The sequence below is a fragment of the Mustela lutreola genome, chromosome 3 (assembly GCF_030435805.1).
Source record: "Mustela lutreola isolate mMusLut2 chromosome 3, mMusLut2.pri, whole genome shotgun sequence".
NCBI lineage: Eukaryota > Metazoa > Chordata > Mammalia > Carnivora > Mustelidae > Mustela > Mustela lutreola.
In genome coordinates, this window is record NC_081292.1 from 39607760 (window position 1) to 39632121 (window position 24362).

At 39.3% G+C, this 24362-nt stretch overlaps 1 protein-coding gene across 3 annotated transcripts in view; it reads right to left on the minus strand.

Annotated features, from left to right (window-relative positions):
- CPQ (carboxypeptidase Q) overlaps positions 1-24362 on the minus strand; it is a 448436-nt gene that overhangs the window by 84685 nt on the left and 339389 nt on the right. For all 3 annotated transcript variants that reach the window (XM_059165969.1, XM_059165968.1, XM_059165970.1), the window contains one exon: positions 21743-21834. In XM_059165969.1, coding sequence (XP_059021952.1) covers positions 21743-21834 — 92 coding nt within the window. The remainder of the gene's footprint in view (positions 1-21742; positions 21835-24362) is intronic.

Consider the following 24362-nt stretch of genomic DNA (forward strand, 5'->3'; position numbering starts at 1 on the left):
GTTGAATGAACAAATATTCTATGTTACTGCTTCAAAGAAGGCTCATGTATTTATATATAATCTGGGTAAGTTGGAAAGGTGGACTTTTATTATTTAAAAATTTAAGGAAACTGAGGGTTGCCGGAGGGGAGGGGGTTGGAAGAGGGTGGTGGGGTTATGGACATTGGGGAGGGTATGTGCTATGGTGAGTGCTGTGAAGTGTGTAGACCTGGCGATTCACAGACCTGTACCCCTGGGGCTAAAAGTACATTATATGTTTATTAAAAAATTAAGAAATTAAAAAAATTAAGGAGTCTGATTTGTAATACTGCTCCCATATTAAATCCCAGCACTGCTAAAGTGGGTTAAGGGTTGTAACTATAAGCCAAGCCAAAGCCATTCTCAAAAAGCACCTTGGTATTTGCTGAAATGCCCAGGTACTTACTCAGTTGAATTCCCACAATTCTTTACCAGAAGAATGGAAGAAATAATCTTGGCCAGGAGGAATCTGGGGAAAAGAGCTACTAGTTATTTGGTTTTATGATTGAAGAAGTCTCAAGAATACTGAACTGAGCCCAAAGAAGGTTGAACAAGTTAGTAAAAAAAAAATCCCTATCCAACAATATCAATTGATTTGTTGAATGGAATGGTGATATAGCCAATGGCTTACAGGATCTGGTGGCTACAGTGGCCAGCATGGAAGGAGAGGAGAGACAAAGACATCAGCAGTAGGAAGAGAACAGCTCAGAGATAGTGACTCTCAATGAGGCTCATGAGGGAGGAGGCCTGTGGAGAATGCTGATCCTGGGGACCAGAGGATCTCCAAGATGAAGAGAGAGGGCCTCTGAGGACACTATAATCCCGGAGCATTTATGTGGAGAAAATTCTATGACCATGCCCATCTTTAGACCTCTCTCTTGAACTTCAGACTCTTACCAAGTTGTGTATTAACCTCTCAAACTTAACATTTCCCAAACTGAACTCCTGATCTCTACCTTGCCCCCCCTTTACCCAACTCCTCCCATTTAAGTAGTTCAGGCATCAGACTGGGGGGAGGGGTCTCACTTGGCTCCTCTTTCTCTCACACTCTAAATACAATCCACTGTCGGATCCTGTTGGCTCTTTCCTTAAAATACATCTGGTGTAGTCCACTGTTATCTCTCACTTAGAGAAAAATCACTCTTGAAGCCTGATATGATCTGGACTCCTTTATACTGATATAGATGACCTCGTGTCCTTCTACTTTTCCTCCTCTGCACCTCTTCAAGCACACAGGCTGTTTGCTGTTCCTTGAATGCCACACACATGCCCCCAACACACTTTTGCAACAACCACTTGCCTACCTAGAATGTTCTCTTTCAGATACCTGCAGAGCTCACTTCTTCATTGTCTTCAGATCTTTACTCAGACAGAACCACTTTGATGGAGTCATCCTGCCCTCCTGCAAGTCAAACCACTCCCTCCGCACACTCCTTATCTCTGTTCCTTATCTCATTTTTCTCCTTAGCTTTCCCCTTCACCTAACACACCCCTCTACTTCTTTATCCAGTTTGTTATCAGTCTTAATACATGGATTGGAAGCAAGACAAGGACAGAGTTTAAAGCAGTGCATGAAGCTTAGGCAGCTCTCAGTCAACATGTGTTAAGCAAATAAGTAAATATCTGTATTTATGTGTTTAAACACATACGTGTGTGTATGTATGTATCTGTACACACCGCAAGCACATAACTAGAAGCTACTCAGGATGACCGTAGTGCTGGTGGAGATGAGGATGAGGCAGCCAGTGTTGGTGATAAGGCGACAGCAGTTTTTCAGATTCTGGTTTGTTTTTTTTAATCATCACAAGAAAGCAGCACAAGTTCAACAACTAAAGTTGTAGGTTGAATCTTTAGTGAATATTTTATAAGGCTCTTAAAAATATACAAATGCTTTATAACATTCATTATAAATGCTAAAAAATACTTCTAGGAAGACTACATAGAATGACAGCAACAGAAAAGGGCATTAACTAAATACAAGTGAAACTTCTCAGTTTCCTTCAGTCATGGAATGATGAGATCGTCTTACTTTGGAAGCTGTGCAGCAAAAGCTGCCCTCCTTAGCAGACCTTATGTCATCATTATTTTACCGGCAAAGAGGAGACCCCTCAACATTTGAGACTTGCTAAAATAAAATGGCCATCATTCATAGAAGAAAAAGATGTGCAATATAACAACTGAATTGCTGAGTGGGTGTTTAAATAGCATTTTTCCAAATATTAAGTAATTTTTAAAAGAAACCTTAAGGTTTGGTATGCTTTAATACAACATAAGGATAATAGCACACAGTGTAATCAGTAAGACTCAATTATAGAAACTAATAAATGCATCCTGGGACTACTTAGAGCTTTAACAATTGCTTTGCATACTTTGTAAGTTTTAAAGTATTCAGACAAAATGAAGGAAAAATAATAAACAGATGATGCAATTTAGCTTTGAGAAGAGTTACGATAATTTAATAGGTATAGTTTAGATAAAAGGAAGCTAAGGAATTAGAGCGATCACAGAAAAATATCCAAGTAGGTACCTGTTTTGAGCTAAGGGAGGTATAGAAAAACAATTTTCCTCATCTGAGAATAGTAATAAGCAGCCCCAGTAATCACCTAAAGGTAGAAGAGGAAAATAGCTATGGTAGAAAATAGCACCAAATGCGTTGGAAATAATTATTCTGGGAAGCTACCCGAGGACCACTGAGGAGAAACTGAACATGAGAAATGCTCAAGGAAAGTCGAATGAAAGCTGTCAGGTACACAGCCTTCTCCTCAAACTCCTCTTTGGATATCTGCAATCTTTGTCAGGTGTCACTGGTGTTTGAAGGAGATACAGGTGATATGTGTAGCAATCCTCCGGGAGTTTGGTCTCAAAGTGGGATGGATACTACAATTCCCACTTCAACGGTGATTGCCACTGGGGAGTTAGAGGAGGTGATGTACAGACACTAAAATGTTATTTGACACATTTCTTGGTCATTAGGTGAAAGATCTTCCGCAAGTTATGTAATTACTCTGGGCTTCAGAGTACTCATTTGTAAAGTGGGGATAATAATAGTTATTTTGCAGGTTTGTTCTAAAGTAAGAGCTCTTAATCTGGTATTCTTTGGGGGTTCACAAATTTTGAGGTGGTTTGTGACTTAAATTGGGAAAAAATGCATCTTTGTTTTCATTAACTTCCAAATGAAATTTAGAATTTTCTGCAATTATGAATGTAACAAACCAAAGTAGTTAGCAGAAACTGTCACCTTGTCACCAATAGAAATCACAGATATTTTCATATCATGTTAGACTTATTGTGGAAATCTCAAAATAATCTTTATGTTCACCACTACTTTGAAGTTATAATAGTAATTAGATAATACTGTAAATCTTATTTTACATTTTTAAAAAACATGATTATATCATATTTACTTTTTAAAAACTATTTTAATAAAATTCATATCCTTGTAACACTATGCATCAAAAAATATCTGAGAAGATGTCCATAGTGGCAGACTGCCAAAGTGCTCCCTGGAATGAACAATTGTCACAAATCTCTGTTGGATAAGTGGTAGCTTTATTATTAAGGTAATGACGATAATGATGACGATTCCTATTGTTGTTGTTGTTAGTATTTTATTATTAAGCTCATGAGACTTTGTTTGCCCTGGACATCTGGATTGGAGCCCTGGTTCTGTCACATAGCTATATGTTCCTCACAGGCATTTAATCTCAGTGAGTTTCATATCCTCTTCAACAAAGGAAAGACGTATCTAATAGGGCTTTTCTGAAGATTATATCAGTTTACCACACATAGGGCATACTATATATCAAACTATTACCACACATAGGGCATACTATATATCAAACTATTCAATTCTCTTGAGACCTTCCATTGTTATTGTCACCAACAAGAGTGAACAATAAGTGGAATAGCCATATAAATTATCACCCAAGTCAGGATGCCTTTGAGATGAAAGATCAATAATTATGGGAGGGCAATGGGTGGAAATTAGACTATGTCAAGTAAATCAGAAACCAGTATACTATTTAAATACTTCTTCTCTGATGTTTTTGTGTCACCTATTTTGCTACTATAAAATTCAACAGATAAACACCAATTTCCTTGCTTGTAAGAATTACATTTTTCTGCTATTTTAACATTTTGGAAATTAGAAGGCATCTTGCTATTGATACATTCCATAAGATACTTCCCAAATACCAGGCAAAGAAACTAATTGTGCCAAAAATTTGTTGTCATTGCTTGTCCATGTGGAAGCTTCATTACACAGAAAGGGCGTCTGGTACTTCATTTTACACCTTGCTAAGTTATTTGCCTTAGTATCAACACAGATCACTAAATTTTAAATTTGGGTCCCTGATTATTGATTAAAGTTCTTCATAAAGTTTTGGTATATGCCAAAGGTTGATTTTCACACAAGGCAAAACAAAGGCAGCAGAAATTACCAAATCTTCAGATTAGATCCTAGAATCTAAGGGTTAGCAAAGACTGGTATAACCAAACATGCATTTGGAGGCCTCCAAGTAGGTACTGAACAATTTATTAAAGCTATTAGTACCAAAAAAATACTTGAAATGATGCAAGAATTCAGCAAAGTTGCAGGATATAAAATCAATGCACAGAAGTCTGTTGCATTTCTGTACACCAACAATGAAACAGCAGAAAGAGAAATCAAGGAATCGATCCCATTTACAATTGCACCGAAACACATAAGATAGCTAGGAATAAACCTAACCAAAAAGGTAAAGGATCTGTACTCTGAAAACTATAGGACACTTATGAAAGATATTGAGGAAGACACAAAGAAACAAAAACAAATACAGACATGTATATCAATGGAACAGCACAGAGAACCCAAAAATGGACCCTCAACTCTATAGTCAACTCATCTTCGACAAAGCAGGAAAGAATATCCAATGGAAAAAAGTCTCTTCAACAAAAGGTGCTGGAAAAGTTGGACAGCCACGTGCAAAAGAATGAAACTGGACCATTTTCTTACACTCTACTCAAAGACAAATTCAAAATGGCATGAAAGACCTAAATGTGAGACAGGAATCCATCAAAATCCTAGAGAAAACAAGCAGGAATCTCTTTGACCTTGGCTGCAACAACTTCTTGCTAGACATGTCTCCAAAGGCAAGGGAAACAAAAGCAAAAATGAACTGTTGGGACTTCATCAAGATTAAAAGCTTTTGCACAGCAAAGTAAACAGTCAACAGAATGCAAAGGCAACTTACAGAATGGGAGAAGATATCTGCAAATGACATATTAGATAAAAGACTAGTATTCAAAATCTATAAAGAATTTATCGAACTCAATACCCAGAACTCAAAAAATCTAGTTAGGAAATGGACATCCGAAGATATAGAGAGACATTTCTCCAAAGACATACAAACGGCCAACAGATATATGAAAAAAAATGCTCAACAACACTCATCATCAGGGAAACAGAAATCAAACCTACAATGAGATATCACCCCACACCAGTCAGAATGGCTAAAATTAACAACTCAGGAAACAACAGGTGTTGGCGAGGATGTGGAGAAAGGGGAACCCTCTTACACTGGTGGTAGGAATGCAAATTGGTGCAGCCACTCTGGAAAACAGCATGGAGTTTCCTCAGAAAGTTAAAAATAGAACTACCCTATAACCCAGTAATTGCATTATAGTTATTTATTCAAAGATTACAAACATAGTGATTCGAAGGGGCACCTGCCCTCCAATATTTATAGCAGCAATGTCCACAAGAGCCAAACTATGGAAGGAACCCAGATGTCCATTGACAGATGAACGAATAAAGAAGATGTGGTATAACATATATACACTGGAATACTACTCAGCCATCAAAAGAGTGAACTCTTGCCATTTGCAGCAACATGGATGGAATTAGAGGGTATTATGCTGAGCAAAATCAGTCAGTCAAAGAAAGACAAACACCTTATGATTTCACTCACATGCAGAATTTAAGAAACAAAACAGATGAGCATAGAGGAAGGGAAGGAAAAATAAAATAAGATAAAAACAGGGAGGGAGGCAAATCATAAGAGACTCTTAACTACCGGGAGCTAACTGAAGGTTGTTGGAAGTGAAGTGGGTAGGGGGAAAGGGTAAGGAGGTGATGGACATTAAGGAGAGCACATGATGTAAAGAGCGCTGGGTGTTATATGTAACTGATGACTCACTAAACTCTAACCCTGAAACTAATAATACACTATATGTTAACTAACTGGAACTTAAATTTTAAAAAATAAAAAAAGAAGGCTTTCTTAGACTTTCAGGAGAAGTTGTATGGCTTTTAAAAATATTAAATTAAAAATAAAATGGAAAAAAAGTAGCCAGACTGGAAATACAGAGAAAAGCCTGTATTTGATATGCCTCATAATCAGATGGTCAACCCTAAAGGTGCACCTTGAGCCCCTTGTCAGCACAAGGAGCAAAAGTTACACAAAGGGGCATCTCACCCCAACTCTGACACCTCATGGCTGATGACCGAAAGGTATTTAATAATCCAGTAAGATCTTTAGATTTGGACAGACATTGATTGTAATTACAAAAGTGTGAGTTATTGTATGCTACTATCATTTTAAGAAAACTGTACATTTAATATAGTTTTATTTTTCCTTTAAAGCTTTATAAATCCTAATTGCATTCCTTACAATTGATAATGCTTAGATCAAAGAAGTAGAGACTGAATCTCTTGCAACCAGTCTCACAGAGTCACACTTCAGTTCCCTCTCCCCTCCCTCAAGCTCCACCATTATTTTCTGGTTTAAATTTGAAAATATAATACTTGGCATTCTGTTTTTTCCAGTTGAAAAAACATGAATGGTTGTGTGTGGTTTTCTTTTTTTTTTTTTTTTTTTTTTAAGTAAAATGAAGTTTCTTTCACCACAATTCATGCATCTACTGCTTGAGCCATAAGAGAAGAGGTATGGTCTAGACTATTGTAGCTGCTGGTAGCCATGCCCTTGACAGCCCCTGGGGGTTTCTCTGTAAGCAATAATTGACTCACATACATCTCACCACCCTATGTCAGTGGTCACTATCTGCTAAAAGAAGGTGGAATTATACCCATAGATATAGAAAGCATTTTTCACTTAACCAGAGTAGTCACAAGAGAATACTTCATTCTACTTGAAACTTTCAGCATGGAAATCCACAACAGCTGACTCTTAGGAAGGCAGTGTTAATTTATTACTTCACACATGTCACTTCCATATAATGAAATAATTAGCTGGGAAATTGTATCTGCATTCTCAATTCTTTTTTGTACAACAGGAGTGTCAGTATAATTAGGCATTAACTACGGTTTCAGAGAACTAAAGGTAGAAGCGTTGTGTACAGTGACTATTTTTTCCATCTTTATTTGCTCCATTCTTCACTTGGTGATTCAGAAGAGGTTGTTTAAATAGAGGCTTGTAATGGAAGCCGTCACTACAGTATGCCCTATTAAGGTAATTGCCTACAAGACAAAGAGATAAAAATCACATGGGTGGTCAAAGCTTTTCTGCCAAGCTCTTGTGGAAGCCAATAGGCTTAGTGCCTTAGGCTCCAACTCTTTGTTACTCTCTTGAATATGCCTTTCATTTCTACTTTCCTTTCCATTTCTGTTGTATTAGACCTTGGCAGGCTGAACTACCCACGAGGGGCAGCTCTCGATCCCCTTTCATTGAAGAAGAGCAAACACCAATCCATTTTGGCAGGTACAATTTTCCAACACACTCACTAAACAGTTTGCCAATTAAGGTGCTGACGAACTGAGCTCTCAATTGTGAAGAAAAGAACATGCTAAGTTATTCTATCTTCTAACGAAGGAAAGATTAAACTAGAGTCTACTTTCTTAAAAAACAAACAAACAAACAAAAAACCAGAACAAGGGTTGAATCATTTGTTCTTTGAGTTGAGTTTTGCAGATAATGTTTAAATGCCTCTTTTGCAATTCACAATTCATCTCCTGTCCCAACTTAGCTCTCTTCAGTGCACTCATACTGAAGCCACTGAGGCAGATAAAATTAAGGGATGCCACCTTTTGGAGACCTCACAGCTACTTTTTTTTATAATTGCTCCTCCATCCTCATCCTCATAATGTAAGTCTCATCCTTACATTAAGACCCTGCTAAGCTGACATGGTCTGGAATATCCTTATTGCCTGATAATGTTAAAAAATATTGACCCTCATGAAATCTCTATTCTTTGAAATCTTAAAAAAATAGCAAAAGAAGGGATCCGTCCAAGGGTATCGCTGTCCTTGGCTTATCAGGCATAGTTGCTTGGAAGTAGAAAGCTGAACTTGGTATGTGGAGGGTCTTAATATATTTTCCTAGGTGGGTCTAAGCTCTACACATGCAGAGAATATACAAACAGATAAAGACATACACTATCTCCATCTCTCAAGGATTAGAATTTTGCTCTTATTTTTTCTTTTCTTTTAAGATTAGAGGCACTGGGAGATGTCCTGAGGAGGTATCCCGGGGTGCCTCTGATCTGAAGACAATCTTTTAAATAGTAGAATGATCTTAACATTTATTAGTGTGAGAAGGCATTTCATATCATTAAAAGTTATTTTTAGATTTTTTAAATTTTATCTATTGTCCAGCTAAAACTTTACTTAGAAAATGCCCTCAAGCTAAGAGAATATTATAGCAAAGATTAAAAAGTGGTTTTTTGGTTTTTTTTTTTTTAATCACTGTAGCAAGATTTAGAAAGTCAACTTCAGGAACAAATAAATATATTTATTTTTAACCTTTCCAGAGCAGGTGCCCATATAAAACATTGAGAATTACTGGTGACAGCTGATGTCTGCATGATTATACAATATCATCTAGCCTTATACTCCAAAATGCTATAGAATGTGGTTCTCTGAAAATGTTGTAGAATGTGTTTTAAACTAAGCATTTTGAAGTGACTTCTCCATTTTTCCACTCATGTGTTAACTATAACCACCATGCCTGATTTTATTGGTGTGTATGTACTTCAGACTACAACAAGTGGAGATATATACACTCATATCTATATAAATCCTATATTTAAGATGGACGGCAGAGAAGTACATGGTCATAGAAGTCATTATGGCTGGTCTTGAGAGAGAAAAGCTAGGTTCAAGTTCAGGTTTCGTATCTTGTGGCCATGCTTTGCGACACTGAGGACTTTCTTTACCTCCCAGGGCCTCTTCATTTTCACATATAAAATATGGAAAACGGTACATTGCCTGGCAACTACCAGAGTCATAATTTTTATTAAAGTCCATGAAAGAGTATTCTTATTTATAAATGATCACACTGATGCAAGAGATTACAATGACATCTTGTAAATAGTACGAACTTGCTACATATTTGTTTGGGAAATAGGATCGTTAAAAATTCTTGATGGTTTCTTTTCTCTCTGTAAATCTACCCAGAAAGATCTCTAGTACTGGATTTCTAGATCTATTAAAAGGAACAAATTACTTTCCCTCACATGGAAAAAAAAAGGACGGTTTTCACAAAGAACTTTTCCCTCTATTTACTATTACATTCTCTTCCTTTTGACCTTTCCTAATTCAAATGACAAAACAGCTTGATTGTTTCCCATTTGGCTCTGCGGGGTATAATAAAGTATTTCCCAGAGCTTTGGAGAGGGAAAAAAAACAAAAACAAAACAAAACCATGGAGTTATGCCAGTGAGGGGAAAGGATGCATGCCATACATCCTCCCAGCCCTCAGTTAATGCTGGGAGAGTTTCCCAAAACACATCTACAAGTATTTACTATAGCATTGCCTGTGATTTCATGGGGTGGTGCATCTCACTGGGCGAGTTTTATTAAATGAAACTACAGAAATCTATAAACGCCAATTATACTCCTGTTTTAACTAGTAATGGAAATTCTGTCTACTCTCAAAATGGCTCATGCTATGAAACCATTTTAAACCTTTCTTGAAAGGTCTTGTTAAGCTTTTAAAATGTGAATTGTTGTTTATATATGTTTTGCCATGTGGGGCATAAAAGCCCTTTAGAAATTGATTCTGAGAACTCTCCTTTAAGAGAACTCCGAGACCAAAGCAGTTTAGACAAACTGCTGGTTGCTAGGGGTAACCTCAGCTTCTAGAATGAATAATCACAGATGCAGGACAAGCACTTGATAAGAGTATGCACGAGTGAGGTCTTCTGAAAGAAAATAAAGAGTAAAGCCTTAATCTCTGGGTTAGGAAAAACAATTATGCCAAGATCAACTCTATGAGGGGACAAGTGGCACATTTGAGACACCAAGGGACTTGGGTTAATATTTAGAGGATGGTCCATTAGAATGAGTTCCACAGAGAAAGACAGGACTACGGAAAGTCTTCAGGTTGTAGTCACAGTGATGTCCTGTGATTCTGCTTTTCAGTTCCCTGTTTGATCTTCAGCCCTGAAAGTAACGTAGTTTTAGTCCCACCGATTGTGGCTTCTAGACACTGTTTCTCAGAGAACAGAAGGAGCTCAGCACCCAGTAGCTGCTTTGTGGCATTGAGCTTACTGGCAGCCCTGCCAGTTTTGTTCTGCCCATTCATTCCTCACGCCGTCTTTGACAGGCTGTTCTCTGACAGTTATATATTTATGACTCTAGCAGAAGGACAAAAAACCCACAGCAGACAGAAGTAGGGCACAAATGTCCAGAGGGGCTACTGATTATCACAAGATATGATGTGCTGGGGGTCTCCTGGGAAAAGCCTCTCTCCCAGACAATAATTCAGATTTTAAAAATGAAGCACTGTAGGCAGATCTACAGATAAAACTAGGATGTGGCTATAAATCGTGAATGACAACTGTTAGGGATTAGGAAGAGAGTTGTTAAGATGTATTGGAGTGTTCATTTCTTGGAAAGACCCTTCTGTGTGTAGAAGGGCTTAAAAAAATACTTTAAAAAATACTTTAAAAAATACATTTGAATACTATTGCATTTAGTTATCTTAAGTAAGGGTTCTGTTGTTGCTTCAAGAAATTTTGCGAGAGTAAGCTAACCCCTTCCTCCAACCAGGGTACCAGCCTACAGTGTGACTCCTGGGCTGGGTACCACTGAGGCAACAGACCGACCTGGTGATGGTGTGTTCTGTCAGCAAAATACCTAACTGGAAACAGCTGTCCCCTCTTGAGGGCTAAGCTTACAAACAGGTCTCCTAAGGCCCACTAAGACACAATTCAATGTAAGCCACAAGACACCCTCAATGTGAGAATTTCACTACGTGCTACAGATTGCTTCCACCAAACGGTAAGGCTGTGAAATTGGTGGAAAAGGCTTCAGAAGGAAGTTTCCTAAACTTCTCCCCCATAAGGGTTTAAAACAGGAGTCAGCAAATGTAACCAGCATGCCAAATCTGACCAGCTGCTTATGGTGGTTGTTTTTTAAATACTGAGTGTTATTGAAATCTAGCCATGCTCATTTGCCTACTATTGTCTATGACAGCTTTTGCACTACAAGATCATAGTTGAGTAGAGAGGCCACATGTCTTGAAAACCTAAAATCTTTACTATTTGGATCTTTAAGGAAAAGCTTGCCAAACTTGGTTTAGAGGATGAAGGGAAGAAGACAGTCCTGGGCAAGTTAAAATAGTGCTGGTGACTCAAAAGTGGTTTGCTGACTCTGTAACTCAGTAAGTCCCAAGCACACGTGATGGGACAATTTGGTTCCAAAGGCTCTGACCCATATAGGTCACTTGTGAGCCTCAGGCATGACACTTCAGTTCAGATTTGTGTGTCCTGGTGTGCCAAGCTGATTTCCTTAGAAAGCTCATGCACCAAATATGCTACGGGTCCTTCTGGGTCAGATCACGACCTGTCTGGCAATAAGAAGGCACGGAGGCAGAAAGTATTTGTGCCTAGCTGGTAACCTCCAGTAAGCTGGTAAAGGAGGCTAGATGCAAACTGGAGTTCTTCTACATGCTCTCAGGAATGCAGAATAAGTGCGATAAGATGCCCGCCACGATGTCACAAGAGACCTCAGTGTTTGGGCACAATGTTCCCAAAACGAACCTTAAAAGTGTAGTCACGTTCTATGGGTTACTGATGATAGCAGAACAGTCAGGATAAGGATACCGTTACTTACAGGCATGGAGCTGCAACTAGCACTCCAGACAAACTACACTGTGATCTGACACCATAACGCATTGCGGGATAAATATTGCCCCACGACTATAGGCCAAGTCCTGACATTCAATGACTATGGAAAGATACCATTCTAGTTGTCATAGCCTGTCATTTTACTTTAAATATTCCTTTTCTCCTATATGGAAAAAAAATAATAAAAACTAACCAAGAAGGATTCTTTCTAAAGAGATCAAGGAAAGAGGAGAGTTAAAGCCTACTCACTTTCATTCACAAGGTGACATAAGGCGATTCCCTAAGATCAAAGGGAGTATATGCTGATACTTCTGCCCAGGCTGACATGCATCTCTATGTAAATGCCACACATACAGAAAATTCTGAAGCCCCACAGTCATAATGGAATTCTACGTAGGAGAATGCAAACAAATACAAAAGACAGCCCTTTCCCTTTACTAAAAAAAATTAATTCATAAATTCTAAGAAGACCTTAAAGAGCTCCCAGGTGTGCTATAGAAATTATGTGAATGTTGGAACTACAAGGGCCTCCAGACCAACAAGACACTGAGAGAAATGAAATTTAAACCAATTTTGTGATGTGCTTGACCAACAAATGCAAACATCTAGGCAATGAAAGAAAAACACAGGATGCATAAAATCCTGGCAGGACCGAGTGAGATTATAACCTCCTATCAGGACGTCCATACTGCAAAGGACATTAACGATAGAAGAAGAGCCACGCTGGAGACATGGTGCAGACACGGTTATGCTGAATGGGTATATCAGTTCTATTATTTTTATAACCAGAGCTGCAGATGAGCACAGAACTGTTCCCACTTGGGCAGTGGTGTCCTAACTATCACTTGATAGAGAGGCAATAGGGCCAGTGAAATAAAAATGTCTACGTAAAACCATTTGTGCAGATAACATAAGAAGTCCCACAAGCATTTCCACCATGTCCCTTTATTTTAAAATGAAACATGAACCTATGAGGGTTGGGAAGCTGGCAAGAACTCCACTACTAAAAGAGGAGTATGTATTTTTATGTATTTTTATGTATTTTATGTATTTTTACATAAGAGGACAATTTGTTCATCAGTATGGCAAAACGTACACATTCATTTCAACTTCTTCTGCTCTAGAGTTGGCGAGAGTTAGGGGAAACGGATGCATTTAGAAGGATCATACATCTCATCCCTCATTTAATAAAGGCTATTTAAAATATTGCCCTAATTAATGATTACCAGAACACAGCAGTGTTCATAATCCCTATAATTCAATTGCCAGTAGTTTGTGCAATAAATCAGGAAAAGGTTAAAATATTTTTTATGCCAGAATAGAACATATCAATCTATTTTATTTGATTACCTTGTGTAATGAGGCTTTTCCAAGGCTAGATTACCTTACTCATTATAATTATGACAGATATTTTTGCTTAAAATGGGAAAGATTAAAAAATGTCAGCAATCTAGTTGAAGCTCTTCTAGGATGTTTTTTCCTCCTTTGTACATTTTGGGACATGAGAAATGACAATATACTCTCCTTCCAAGAGTAGAGAAGATAGTAACATGGTTCCCATGAAAAGCAGATTAGGCGAATGGCATCTGGACAACACTCATTTTATTCACTGATTTGAAAATGAAATAAAATTGTCTATAATATTTTCTAATTTCAAAGGTAAATTCCACTCTTACGAGTGAACTCTTAAAAATCATGGAGCACTATGATATCCTCCTATAGGTGGTGACATTTCCTTCTTAGTGAATGCAAGCTGAATTCAACCAATAAAGAAGTTCATGTTTTTAACAAATAATAACTTCATCAATAAAGAAGAACATAAAGGCATCCGGTACCATCTTTCTTCCCTTTTTCTAGAATAACCTATGTTTGGGGCATAAGAGAAATCTCCCTCCCTCAACTTTTTTAGGGATCTTTCTTGCCTCGGGCTCCCTTTTGTCTCCATTGAGTTCCAACAGCCCCTTGTCTCCAGGTGAAATCTGTGCTCCTGAGAGTCAGCTTTAGTTATGAACTGGAAGGTATGTCTATGGCCTGCTCTTCCAAGGGGTTTCTCTGAAATGAAATAAGGTCACTCCAACCATTAACAACCCCATAAACCTCATGCAGGATAAAAAGGCCTTGTGTCACCTTTAAATCATAAGGCAGAACACAGAATGAAGGTGACCCTCTCAAAGACAAGAAAGGAGAAGAGTGAGAGAATGCTGACCATTAGAAGTGGAGGCAGGACTTTCCTTAGGACTCTTCAGAACTGTACCTTGAAAAACAAAATATTAATCCCACAAGCATGGCCAGAAATAAAAAGTCTAACAATATAATGTATTGGAGGGGACAACTAGGACTTTCATAGGTTGCTGGTGGGAATGCAGAAGGAGACAGCCTCCTACATCTTTGGCAGTATCTAGCCAAGCTAGACATATACCTGTCATATGACACAGCAATTCTACTTCTAGAAAAGAAATGTATATGTCCACCAAAAAATGTGTATGTCTACCAAAAAATGTGTATGTTCACAAAAAATTTGTGAACACACAAGTGTTCACAGGAGCCTTATTTATGATACCTAAAACTAGAAACAACCCAAATGGCCATCAACAGGAGGATGGATAAAGATGTTGTGGTCTAGGGATACCACAGAAAACCCTCTGTGCTAGAAAGGGACCAACCACTATGAATGAATGCATCCACATGGGTAAACTACAATGCCGTACTGTTTTGTGCGAGAGGCCGGATTCAAAAGTACAGACTGTATGAGTTCATTTATATGAAATTCCAGAACAGGCATAACCGATCTGTGGTGATAAAAGTCAGTATTAATAGTTACCTTAGGTGGAGTCAGAGGTTGATCTGAAAGGGAAATTTTCTAGGGTAACCAGAATACTCTGTATCATGACCTGTGTGATGGTTACAAAGGGAGACACATTTGCCAAATATACTGAGCTTATATACTTAAGATTTGTGCATTTTGTTACTGAATGCTAATTATATGTCAGTAAAACACTGTTAGCATGGGAAAGATGTTACTTCCAAAAATCAGTTACATAAGGCACAAGCAGTATACACATAAACAATTCTCAAGTCCTTGTGCCAATGTGAACAAAGTGGAAAGAACTTTAGATCAGGAAGACAACATTTTATAACTTATCGAAATATGCAAAGTAGCATTTTTTTATATTATGTTCAGTTAGCCACCATACAGAACATCATTAGTTTTTGATGTAGTTTTCAATGATTTATTAGTTGCATATAACATCCAGTGCTCATCACAACACGTGCCCTCCTTAATACCCATCAGCCGGCAACCCAATTCCCCAGACTTTTCCCCTCCAAAACTTCCAGTTTGTTATGGGCATGCAGGATGAACGCTCAGGATTATTTCTATTCTAGATGACTCCAAAATACAGTAAAAAATTCATTTCCTGGTTATTTTACCTAGTTACTGCCTCCAACGCTCTTATAAACCTTTTGGAGCCAAAGTTTGTTTTCTTGAAAAGAGTGTTGCAGACTTACTATAATAGAGTTGCGTATGAGTTTCAAAATGGATATATAAACCACAAATAGCCTGACATATTACACAATTTAGTAAGGCTAGCAGTTATTATAATAGTTTGACTAATATTTCATTAAAAAGAGTAACTATGACATAAAAATAACTATAATCTGAATAAAATTTTGAAAAAATAGTTTGGCAGTAAGTTTCATCCTATAATTTTATTTATTTATTTATTTATTGACAGAGATGGGGAGATCACAAGTAGGGAGAGAAGCAGGTAGAAAGGAGGTAGCAGGATCCTTGCTGAGCAGAGAGTCCGATGCAGGGCTTGATCCCAGGACCCTGAAATCATGACCTGAGCGGAAGGCAGAGGCTTAATGAACTGAGCCACCCAGGCACCCCTCTTCCTATAATTTTAAATCACTTTAATTTTATATTTTTCTAAGAATATATTAATAAAAATAAATTGTAAATGAAGATGTATTTACTAAGAAAAGGGTAGCTAATATTAATTTTAATGTTATTCCCACAAAAGTTTAATTACATGTGTCCACTAAAATAGACTTTACAGTATTTTCACTGTTGAAAAGATCACATGGAGAGGAAAAAGGAATATATTCAGAGTAATAAAAAGGAGGAATAATAATTTTCTGCATCCTGTTTTTACCCATAAAAGTGATGCTATATAAGTATAGACAAATTTACTATTAAAGAAATACCTAATAAGAATGTATAGAACAAAGGATAGTACATGTACATTTATAGTATTTAATATCTTCCTGAAGAATACTTAATTGGCTCTAAGCAAAATTCATAAAATTATCATTTAGGTCATAAAAAGCCATAAAGGAATTGTTATATGGAAATAATAACATGAAAATATTTTATGCTTTTTACCATATAGATTAAGGGTCAATAGACTTTTTTGGTAAAGGGTCAGATGTTTAGTATTTTAGGTTTTGCAGGCACATACAGTCTCTGTTGCACAGCCAGCTAACGTTGTGAAAAACCTTCTTAGCCTGAGGTCTGTACACAAACAGATGGCAGGCTGGATTTGACCTATGGACCACAGATTATTGGTCCCTTACTGATATAGATCATTAATAACCATAACTGTACCATAAAAATGCTAGGGAAATGACTTCAAAAGTTCAAATCTTTTATTTTTACAATCACCAGAATAGTCCTCGCCAAATGAAAGTTCCATTCCTCTTTGACAGCACCTACACCTGAGCCAGGTCTCAGTCATCACGACTATGAAGGAGAGTAGACATCCCTCTTCTCCCTTCCTGATTACTCACGCACACCCTCGTGTTCCTCAAGGATCAGGTCCTGAGCCTTCCACATGACCAACATGTCCTAGCCATTTCTCCCATTTCTTACTTAACTCCTTTATATCTGCTATGCTAAGCCTTCATAGCACTCTGCACCCTGACAATGACAATGAGTTTTTTGTAAAAGTAAGATAATTTTAGTAAATAATTCAGAACCCCATTACATACTGTTCATTATACTAAATTTCTCTCTCTCTCTCTCTTTTTAAAGATTTTACTTATTTGTGTGACAGAAAGAGAGAGAAAGCACAAGCAAGGGGAGTAGCGGAGGAAGAGGGAGAAGCAGGATCCCCACTGAGCAGAGAGCCCGATGCAGGGCTTGATCCCAGGACCCCGGGATCATGACCTGAGCTGAAGGCAGATGCTTAACCAACTGAGCCACCCAGGGGCCCCCTGTCATACTAAATTTCTTATGTGTGAGTTTAAAGTTAATATTTAAGCAGAATGTAAGGTCCTTATGGCCAAAGACCATAACTTCTTTTATTTTATCCTTCCTTTCCTCCATTTTTTCTCTCTCACTCCCCTTCCTCCCTTTCTCCTTTTTTTCCTATAGATTAAAGTATTTCACATTCTTAGAAATGTCTAGATAAGGTGTCGTATTTATTTCAAGGATAGGAATAGGGGCTAGAGAGTTAGAGAATGTTCTATGGGAAAAAGGGTAATTCAGTTTATCTTTGTAGAACAGCCAAGAGATGGAAAGAGGAGAATTCAAGGCAGAGGAATGGTGTGATTAATGATATGAAGAAAGGCCAGTGTGGGGTGTGTAAGGAACTGCTCATTTTTGTCAGAGTAGAGGACAATGGAGGAGAATGGTGTGAAACCTGAGCATGGAGAACCACAAGCACCAAGAAACTGAGTGGTTTGGGCTAAATTCTATTAGCACTGGGGAACGGCTGACGGTTTGAAGGCAGAGGGTTTATTTGAATTGAGCTGGGCTTCCAGAAGATTGACTTCATATGGGAGGCATAATGGAAAGCCTGAACTAGAGAAAAGACGGGGGACATAAAAATGAAGGGTTCTCCAAAAGTGACAGAGTGTAGAATCAATGGAGCTTTACTGTTGACTAGATGTAGGTCACAAGGAAGAGGAAGGAAGGAAAGATGGCAGGGACACTGTGATACCTGCTGGGAGGGAAGATGATGCTGTTGTTAATAGAAACAACAGACAAGGAGGGACAGTTGTGACAAAGATGATAACTGAACTTCTTTTAGGCTGAGCGTCTGTTGTAGAGTAAATTTTTTAAAGATTTTATTTATTTATTTGACAGAGATCACAAGTAGGCAGAGAAGCAGGCAGAGAGGCAGAGGAGGAAGCAGGCTTCCCGAGGAGAAGAGAGGCCTTTGTGGGGCTCCATTCCAGGAACCTGGGATTATGACCTGAGCTGAAGGCAGAGGCTTTAACCCACTGAACCACCCAGGCGCCCTGTAGAGTAAATTTTTAATAATAGTGTACTGACCCACAGTAGTAGTGCTGAAGATAATATTGCCTTTTTTTTTCCCCACTCACAGATGACAATACTAGATCTTAGACTGGCATGCTTAATTGTACATTTTAATTGTAAATAATACTATAACTTTGTTCTCAGTATACCAAAGCATAATTATTATACAAGGTTCTCTCTACATCGTGAGGGTTGGGAGGGGAAGATAAGCTTTAATAAGTTGAGTTGAGGAGATACAGTGTCTGAGAGGCCAAAGGACCTCATTGTTGATGTCTCATATTTACTTAGTGGCACAACAAAGTCCAGACCCAGTTCTCCTGATAGCCAGTGGTGTACTTAGTTTCTTATCTGAAGGGAGAAGAAGGCCTTGGCAAGTTCAGATGTGGTACCATTCTGTGCTTGTATTTCAAGTGTTTTGGTAAGTATACCTGCAGAAGGAGGAAGGATATATTCCCTTTCTGCCATTTGTGGTTTATAAGATATAGCATTCTCTTTAACAGGAAATAGAAACTCCCATCAAGTAAATGTTTCCTGATGTCCCTGTCCTTTCATTTAATTGTTTTCTTTCATTGTTTTTCCTTCATGAGAATTAAAAACAATACAGTTATATAACTTACTGTATCCACCTAGTCCTAGTTTTCTCTTAGAGGTAACCATGGTTAGTGGATGATAAAGATCCTTTCAGACTTCAGTTAAGCAAACATAAACTCTCTCTTTGCCTTTCCACATCCATTTCCAGAACTGTCTCATAAAACCTTTCCACTCTCCCTCTGACTGCCAGCTGGATATTGATGCTCAAGGCAACATTGAGAGCCATGGTGCTGAACTATCAGTCTGGGCCCCTGAATGACTACACGGAGCAAGCCCTCCTGGGGACTGGATGGCAAAGGAGAAGAAATAACTGTCTATCATGTTGAGCCACTGGAATTGCAGGGCTTGTTCATTTCAGCAGCTATCACAACCTTAGTTAGATCGGAGGGTTTCTTTGTTGTGGCTGCAGTGAACTGGACATTGACTATTTTTTTTTTTTTTTTGGCATTAAAAATGCTAAAGAGAAGTTTAAAGACTATCTTATTTGTCCTCCTTGGGTTGGCCCTTGCTTATTATATTTACTTAAACTCAGCTGCGCCAGAAATGATGATGCTCTTGACAATACCTCATTTACTATGTTAATCATCAGAATACAGAATGGGTCCTTTGAATTTGACTCTATCATATAAAACATGCAGAATGTTTTTTTTGAAGGTGAGATAAAGAGCTACCAAAAAGTAAAAAGCCTATGGTTCCCTTTCCGGAATTTCTTTCCATTCCTGAAAATGCAAAGCAGACCAGACACCGATATACAGATTCTTGTAGAGAGACAACAGGGATATGGTCAAGATAAACCAGTTCTGTTAATGTGACTGCACATCCCCTGGAAAAAATGTACATGTATATATTCCTCTGCCAACCCCCTAAAAGCTTAGAATTTGGTCATTTCTGTTTTCATCTATGTCTTTTAGTAGGCCACAGCGAAACTCAAAACCTTACAGAGGAATAAACCTTTTTTCAGATCTAAGGAATTTCAGTGGTTGAGGAAAGTTCAAGCCAGATCCACGGCAGCTTAAATCCATTTTTTTCCCCTCAGAGTAGAGTATATAATCGAGCATAAATGTACTTCAAAACAGTTCTGAGGTATTCTGTTCTGCATAGAGTCCAAGATGTATAGACTCTAAAAGCTCCACCTTAAAAATAACTTAGTTACTCTTGCTGCCTCAAAATGAAGCATGAACTTCTAAACATGATATATATATTCTTTTTTTTCAGGCTCTTGTTTACCTCCTACTCTCTGCAGCTTGCCTTCTGTGTACCAGCCACTCTGAACCCCTTTAGTTTCCTCAGGGTGCTGTGGACGCCTTACCTCCAGCCTTTGCACATACTGTTCCCACTACCCAATCCCCTGCCAACTCCTTTCCCTTACCTTATTTCTATTCATTCCTCAAGTCTCTGCTTCAAGGTCATTTCTTCCTGGTAGCCTATCCTGAGTGCTCTCCCAGGCCAGGTTAGGCGAGCTTCCCATCTCTGCCGTCAATACATTATCAGAACACTTCACACATTGTAGCATAATTGAAGTTCATCAATTGGTGTCCTTCTCTAGCTCGGAGCCTCGGTAAGGTCAGGGTGAACTGTTTACCAACACTAAGCCTATTGCCTACTATGAAGCATAGTAGGTGGTCAAAAATATTAAATGAAGGTTGTTGAATCTAGATTAACTCTCCTCTGACGTTCTATCTAGCCTACCACAACATATAGAAGCTGATGCTACTGACCCACTCACCATAGGACACTTAGTGGGAATAGTCTTATTCCCCAGGATCATTTGAGGCCAAAAGAACTGAAGAGGTAGAAGAGTTGAGCATAAAGCACAGTTTTCCTTTATACAGAATGTAAGTATATTCTGTGGTCAAATTCATGCCCCTGAGCTCGTTACTCTTAAGCTCTAACTAAAACAGGGTAATAGAGACTGACTCGGTAAATGATCCAAAAGGCTATAAACACAATTCAAAAGAAACAAACCTCTCCCTAATTTTGATAATGGAAGCTTGCAGATCTGTTCCTTCTAATCTGACACGCAGGACAAACACTCCAGCAACAGCAAACCAGATCCTTCTACTCCACCCACCCATCACTGCTCAGCAGCATACCCACTGATTTGGGAACTCCTCTTGAACTAACATTTGATTTGTTCCAGAGTATTTCTGAGCTTGTACACTTTGTCCTCTCTCAAAGGGGGGTGTTGGCATTAGTCTCCCTGTCCCCGGTCTTAAATGCGGCCTTGGATTTCTAATCGTGATCTTCCACCATCACCTTCTCGCCTCAAGCTTCACTGTGGTCTTCCGAAAGTCAATGTCAAACAAAGCAAGCCGTCCTCTACATGGCCGGGTCTGAGTGCTGCCATTCCACCACCATTATCAGGGCTCCCAATGACTCGAGGCCCCAGGACTTGGTTCTCAAATACCAGTGCTTCCAGGACAATTTCAGGCATTAAAGTATGGGCAAGGGCTCTGAGGGGAGAGCGAATGCTTACCTAGCACTATTTTTCTGGCATATAAGAGTAAAGCAAAACAAGAGAGACTTTAAGAAAATGGCAGCATGACAGCTGGAATTTTTCTCAGGTCACAGACTGATGTAGAAACAGAGAAGCCCCAGCTCCACACCCTCAGTTCACCAGTGCATTCTCTGCTGTGGGGTCCTATGAAGAAGGCTTCTGCAAGGGGTGTTGGCTGGGGCCAGCCTACCCAAAAGTATTGTCGAGAGTCTTCAGGACAACAGGGGGAAGCAGGGATGCTGTGGGTTTATTCACACTAATACTACACATGCAAACTGCCCGGCAACCCATGGCTACTTTCTTACCTTGTGTAACTGGTAATACTGGAAGCCCCCGATTCCACCTTGTTCCTCGGCAGTCCAGAGCACCAAACGCAGAGTCCTCTTTGGTCGCAGCCCTGGGAAAAATAATGAAAAGAAGCAATCATTCAGTTGATTTTAAATTTTTTTAAAAATGGCAAGGCCCCTCATCTGCATTCTGGAGGCACAAGGACATCAGAGGCACACATACTCATCTCTTGCTGATACGGCTGCTGCCGATGCAGAGTGTGGCTGACACAGCAAAGTAGTGCCCTCAGGGCTGATCTCCAGGGCAGGTTAATGGAGAAAGGGGTTGTGCAAATGCTGCCTGCAGGCCAGGAAGTGAGAGACTCTAATCACATCCTGAAGTGACAACCTGCCCAGCAGGACCCAGAGGATGGCCAAGGTCGGTGGAATGTTAGATTGCAATATAGAAGATGCCCTTAGCAGGAGTCCAGGCAGATCAGGGGGTCTTGCAATGATTAACAGAAACCGATCATCTGGCTCTACTTCCAGGTAAGGTGTATAGGGGATTGATTCTTAGCCTCAATCACAAGGATAGCTAGCAGCCCATGCTCTCCTTGGTGAGGTCATGGCTGTGAAGCAGAGGCAATGTTATGGCTACCCATGGTCACCCTCCTCTACTATTTGGAAATACAAGGTTATTCCCTTAAGGTCAATGAAAACAGATGGAACGCAGATGACATTTTACTTACCTTCTTTTTTCACAAACAGCTTGGTGCCAATTTCATTGACTTGAGAAATACAAATTTGTATCTTGGAAGTTATTAAAGTTGTTGGCAGATCTGGCACGTCTAGAACCATTTTTGAGTGACTATGTCTGCTCAGTAGAAGTTAAATGAAAGGAAGTCTATTTCTCAAACTTAAGAAAATGGGAACACAATATGCTGGAAGTCCCATTTTGTGACCAAGAATTAAAACCTGTTCTGATTTGGACCTTGTGATGTTGTTTCAGAGAAATAAAAATGACAGAAAAACAAGAAGCTTGAATCTTTTTTAAGAGACTCCGTCCTCCTGCCTCAGGACCAGGGAGCCACAGGGAAAGACTCCAAATGGCTCTGAGAGGGACCCACTACAAACCTCACGTGTAAGCACATGAGGACGGCCACCTGGGCACGTGGCCTTTGAGGGAACAGGTTGGTCAACTGTAGTGTGGATGGGTAGGCTCCTGGGGAATGAAGCTCCGACCTGTCTCCTCCCGGCACCGACAAGGTTCTCCTTTCATAAGCCCAGAGCTAGGGAGCTGAACAGGAGCTACATTTCCCATTAAATTGGTATTGTTGTGAAGCCACTTTGTATGTGAGCATTTTACCATCATTGAAAGAGCACAGCTTTAGGTTGTGGGCTGACCTGCGTTCCCATTAAAGCCTGGGCAAGAAATTTCTATATGGAATTGTTCAGAAAATCCCACTGATGCTTTCTCCTAAGTCCACCTAGAACCCAGCTTCTCACCTCTGCTAGCACTGTGGTACCACTGTCTTCTCCCTTGGCTGCTGTCACCCCCTGACTGCTCTCTGCACCAGTCTCTCACCCCTGCAGCCAGAGAACTCCTGTAAGAGTGAAACCGGATTGCCTCATTTCTCCATTCAAAACCTCCCCTAGACAGACTATAAGCTTCTAGAAGGCAGGGGTTTATGCTTCTTGGTCCCCTGTGATACCCCTAGTGCCCAGCCTGTTTGGCACATATTAGGAGCCCAATAAATAGGTATTGAATGAATAAATGAATCCAAAGCTTGGAATGTCACTTGGAATAAAATTCAAAGCCTTCTATCACTTTCCCAGCCTCATCTCCTAAAACTCTTCAGCTGGCTTACTCCCAGGCAAGCTGTTACAGTTTAAAAAGGCAGGCAAGGGCGCCTGGGTGGCTCAGTCGTTAAGTGTTTGCCTTTGGCTCAGGTCAAGATCCCTGGGTCCTGGGATTGAGCCCCCATGTCAGGCTTCCTGCTCAGCAGGGAGTCAGTTTCTCCCTCTCCCTCATCCCCTCACCCCCACTGTGCTTTCTCTTTCTCTCAAATAAATAATATCTTTAAAAAAAAAAAAAAAAGCCGACAGAGCTGGTGAGCCCTGCAATCATTAGGCACTAGCTGTGTAACCACTGGGAAACTGATCTACCTGAAATTCAGCCGCCTTATCTGAAAAGCGGAGAGATTATTATATACCTATTGCATAACTATTTCATAGTATCATTGTGAGGATTAAATGAGATGTGATAATGTACAGAAGACAATTCTGTGCTTGGCATGTGATTGACATTTAAACACTCAGACAGGAAGTTCTTTCATAGGCATTTCAGTGCCTGCTGACAAAGAATCCTGAAGTACCCACAACCTGCTCCAGAGTCAAACTAGCTGCTCACACGCACAGCACAAACTTGTTGCGGGAAGTCTACTCAATAGATCTAAAAAAATCACAACCTTTGGTTTATCTAAAAGAAAGGTACTTAATGCCAATTTAAATCAAATGACATTTTACTTGCAACAGAGACAAAATGAGAAAGGATGAAGTACTGCAAATGAAAATTCTGAACTTTTTTTAATCCATAAAAAGGAAAAAAAATACACTTCCTTTTTGCCTTATCTCTGTACTTACCAGCAAAACAATGCCA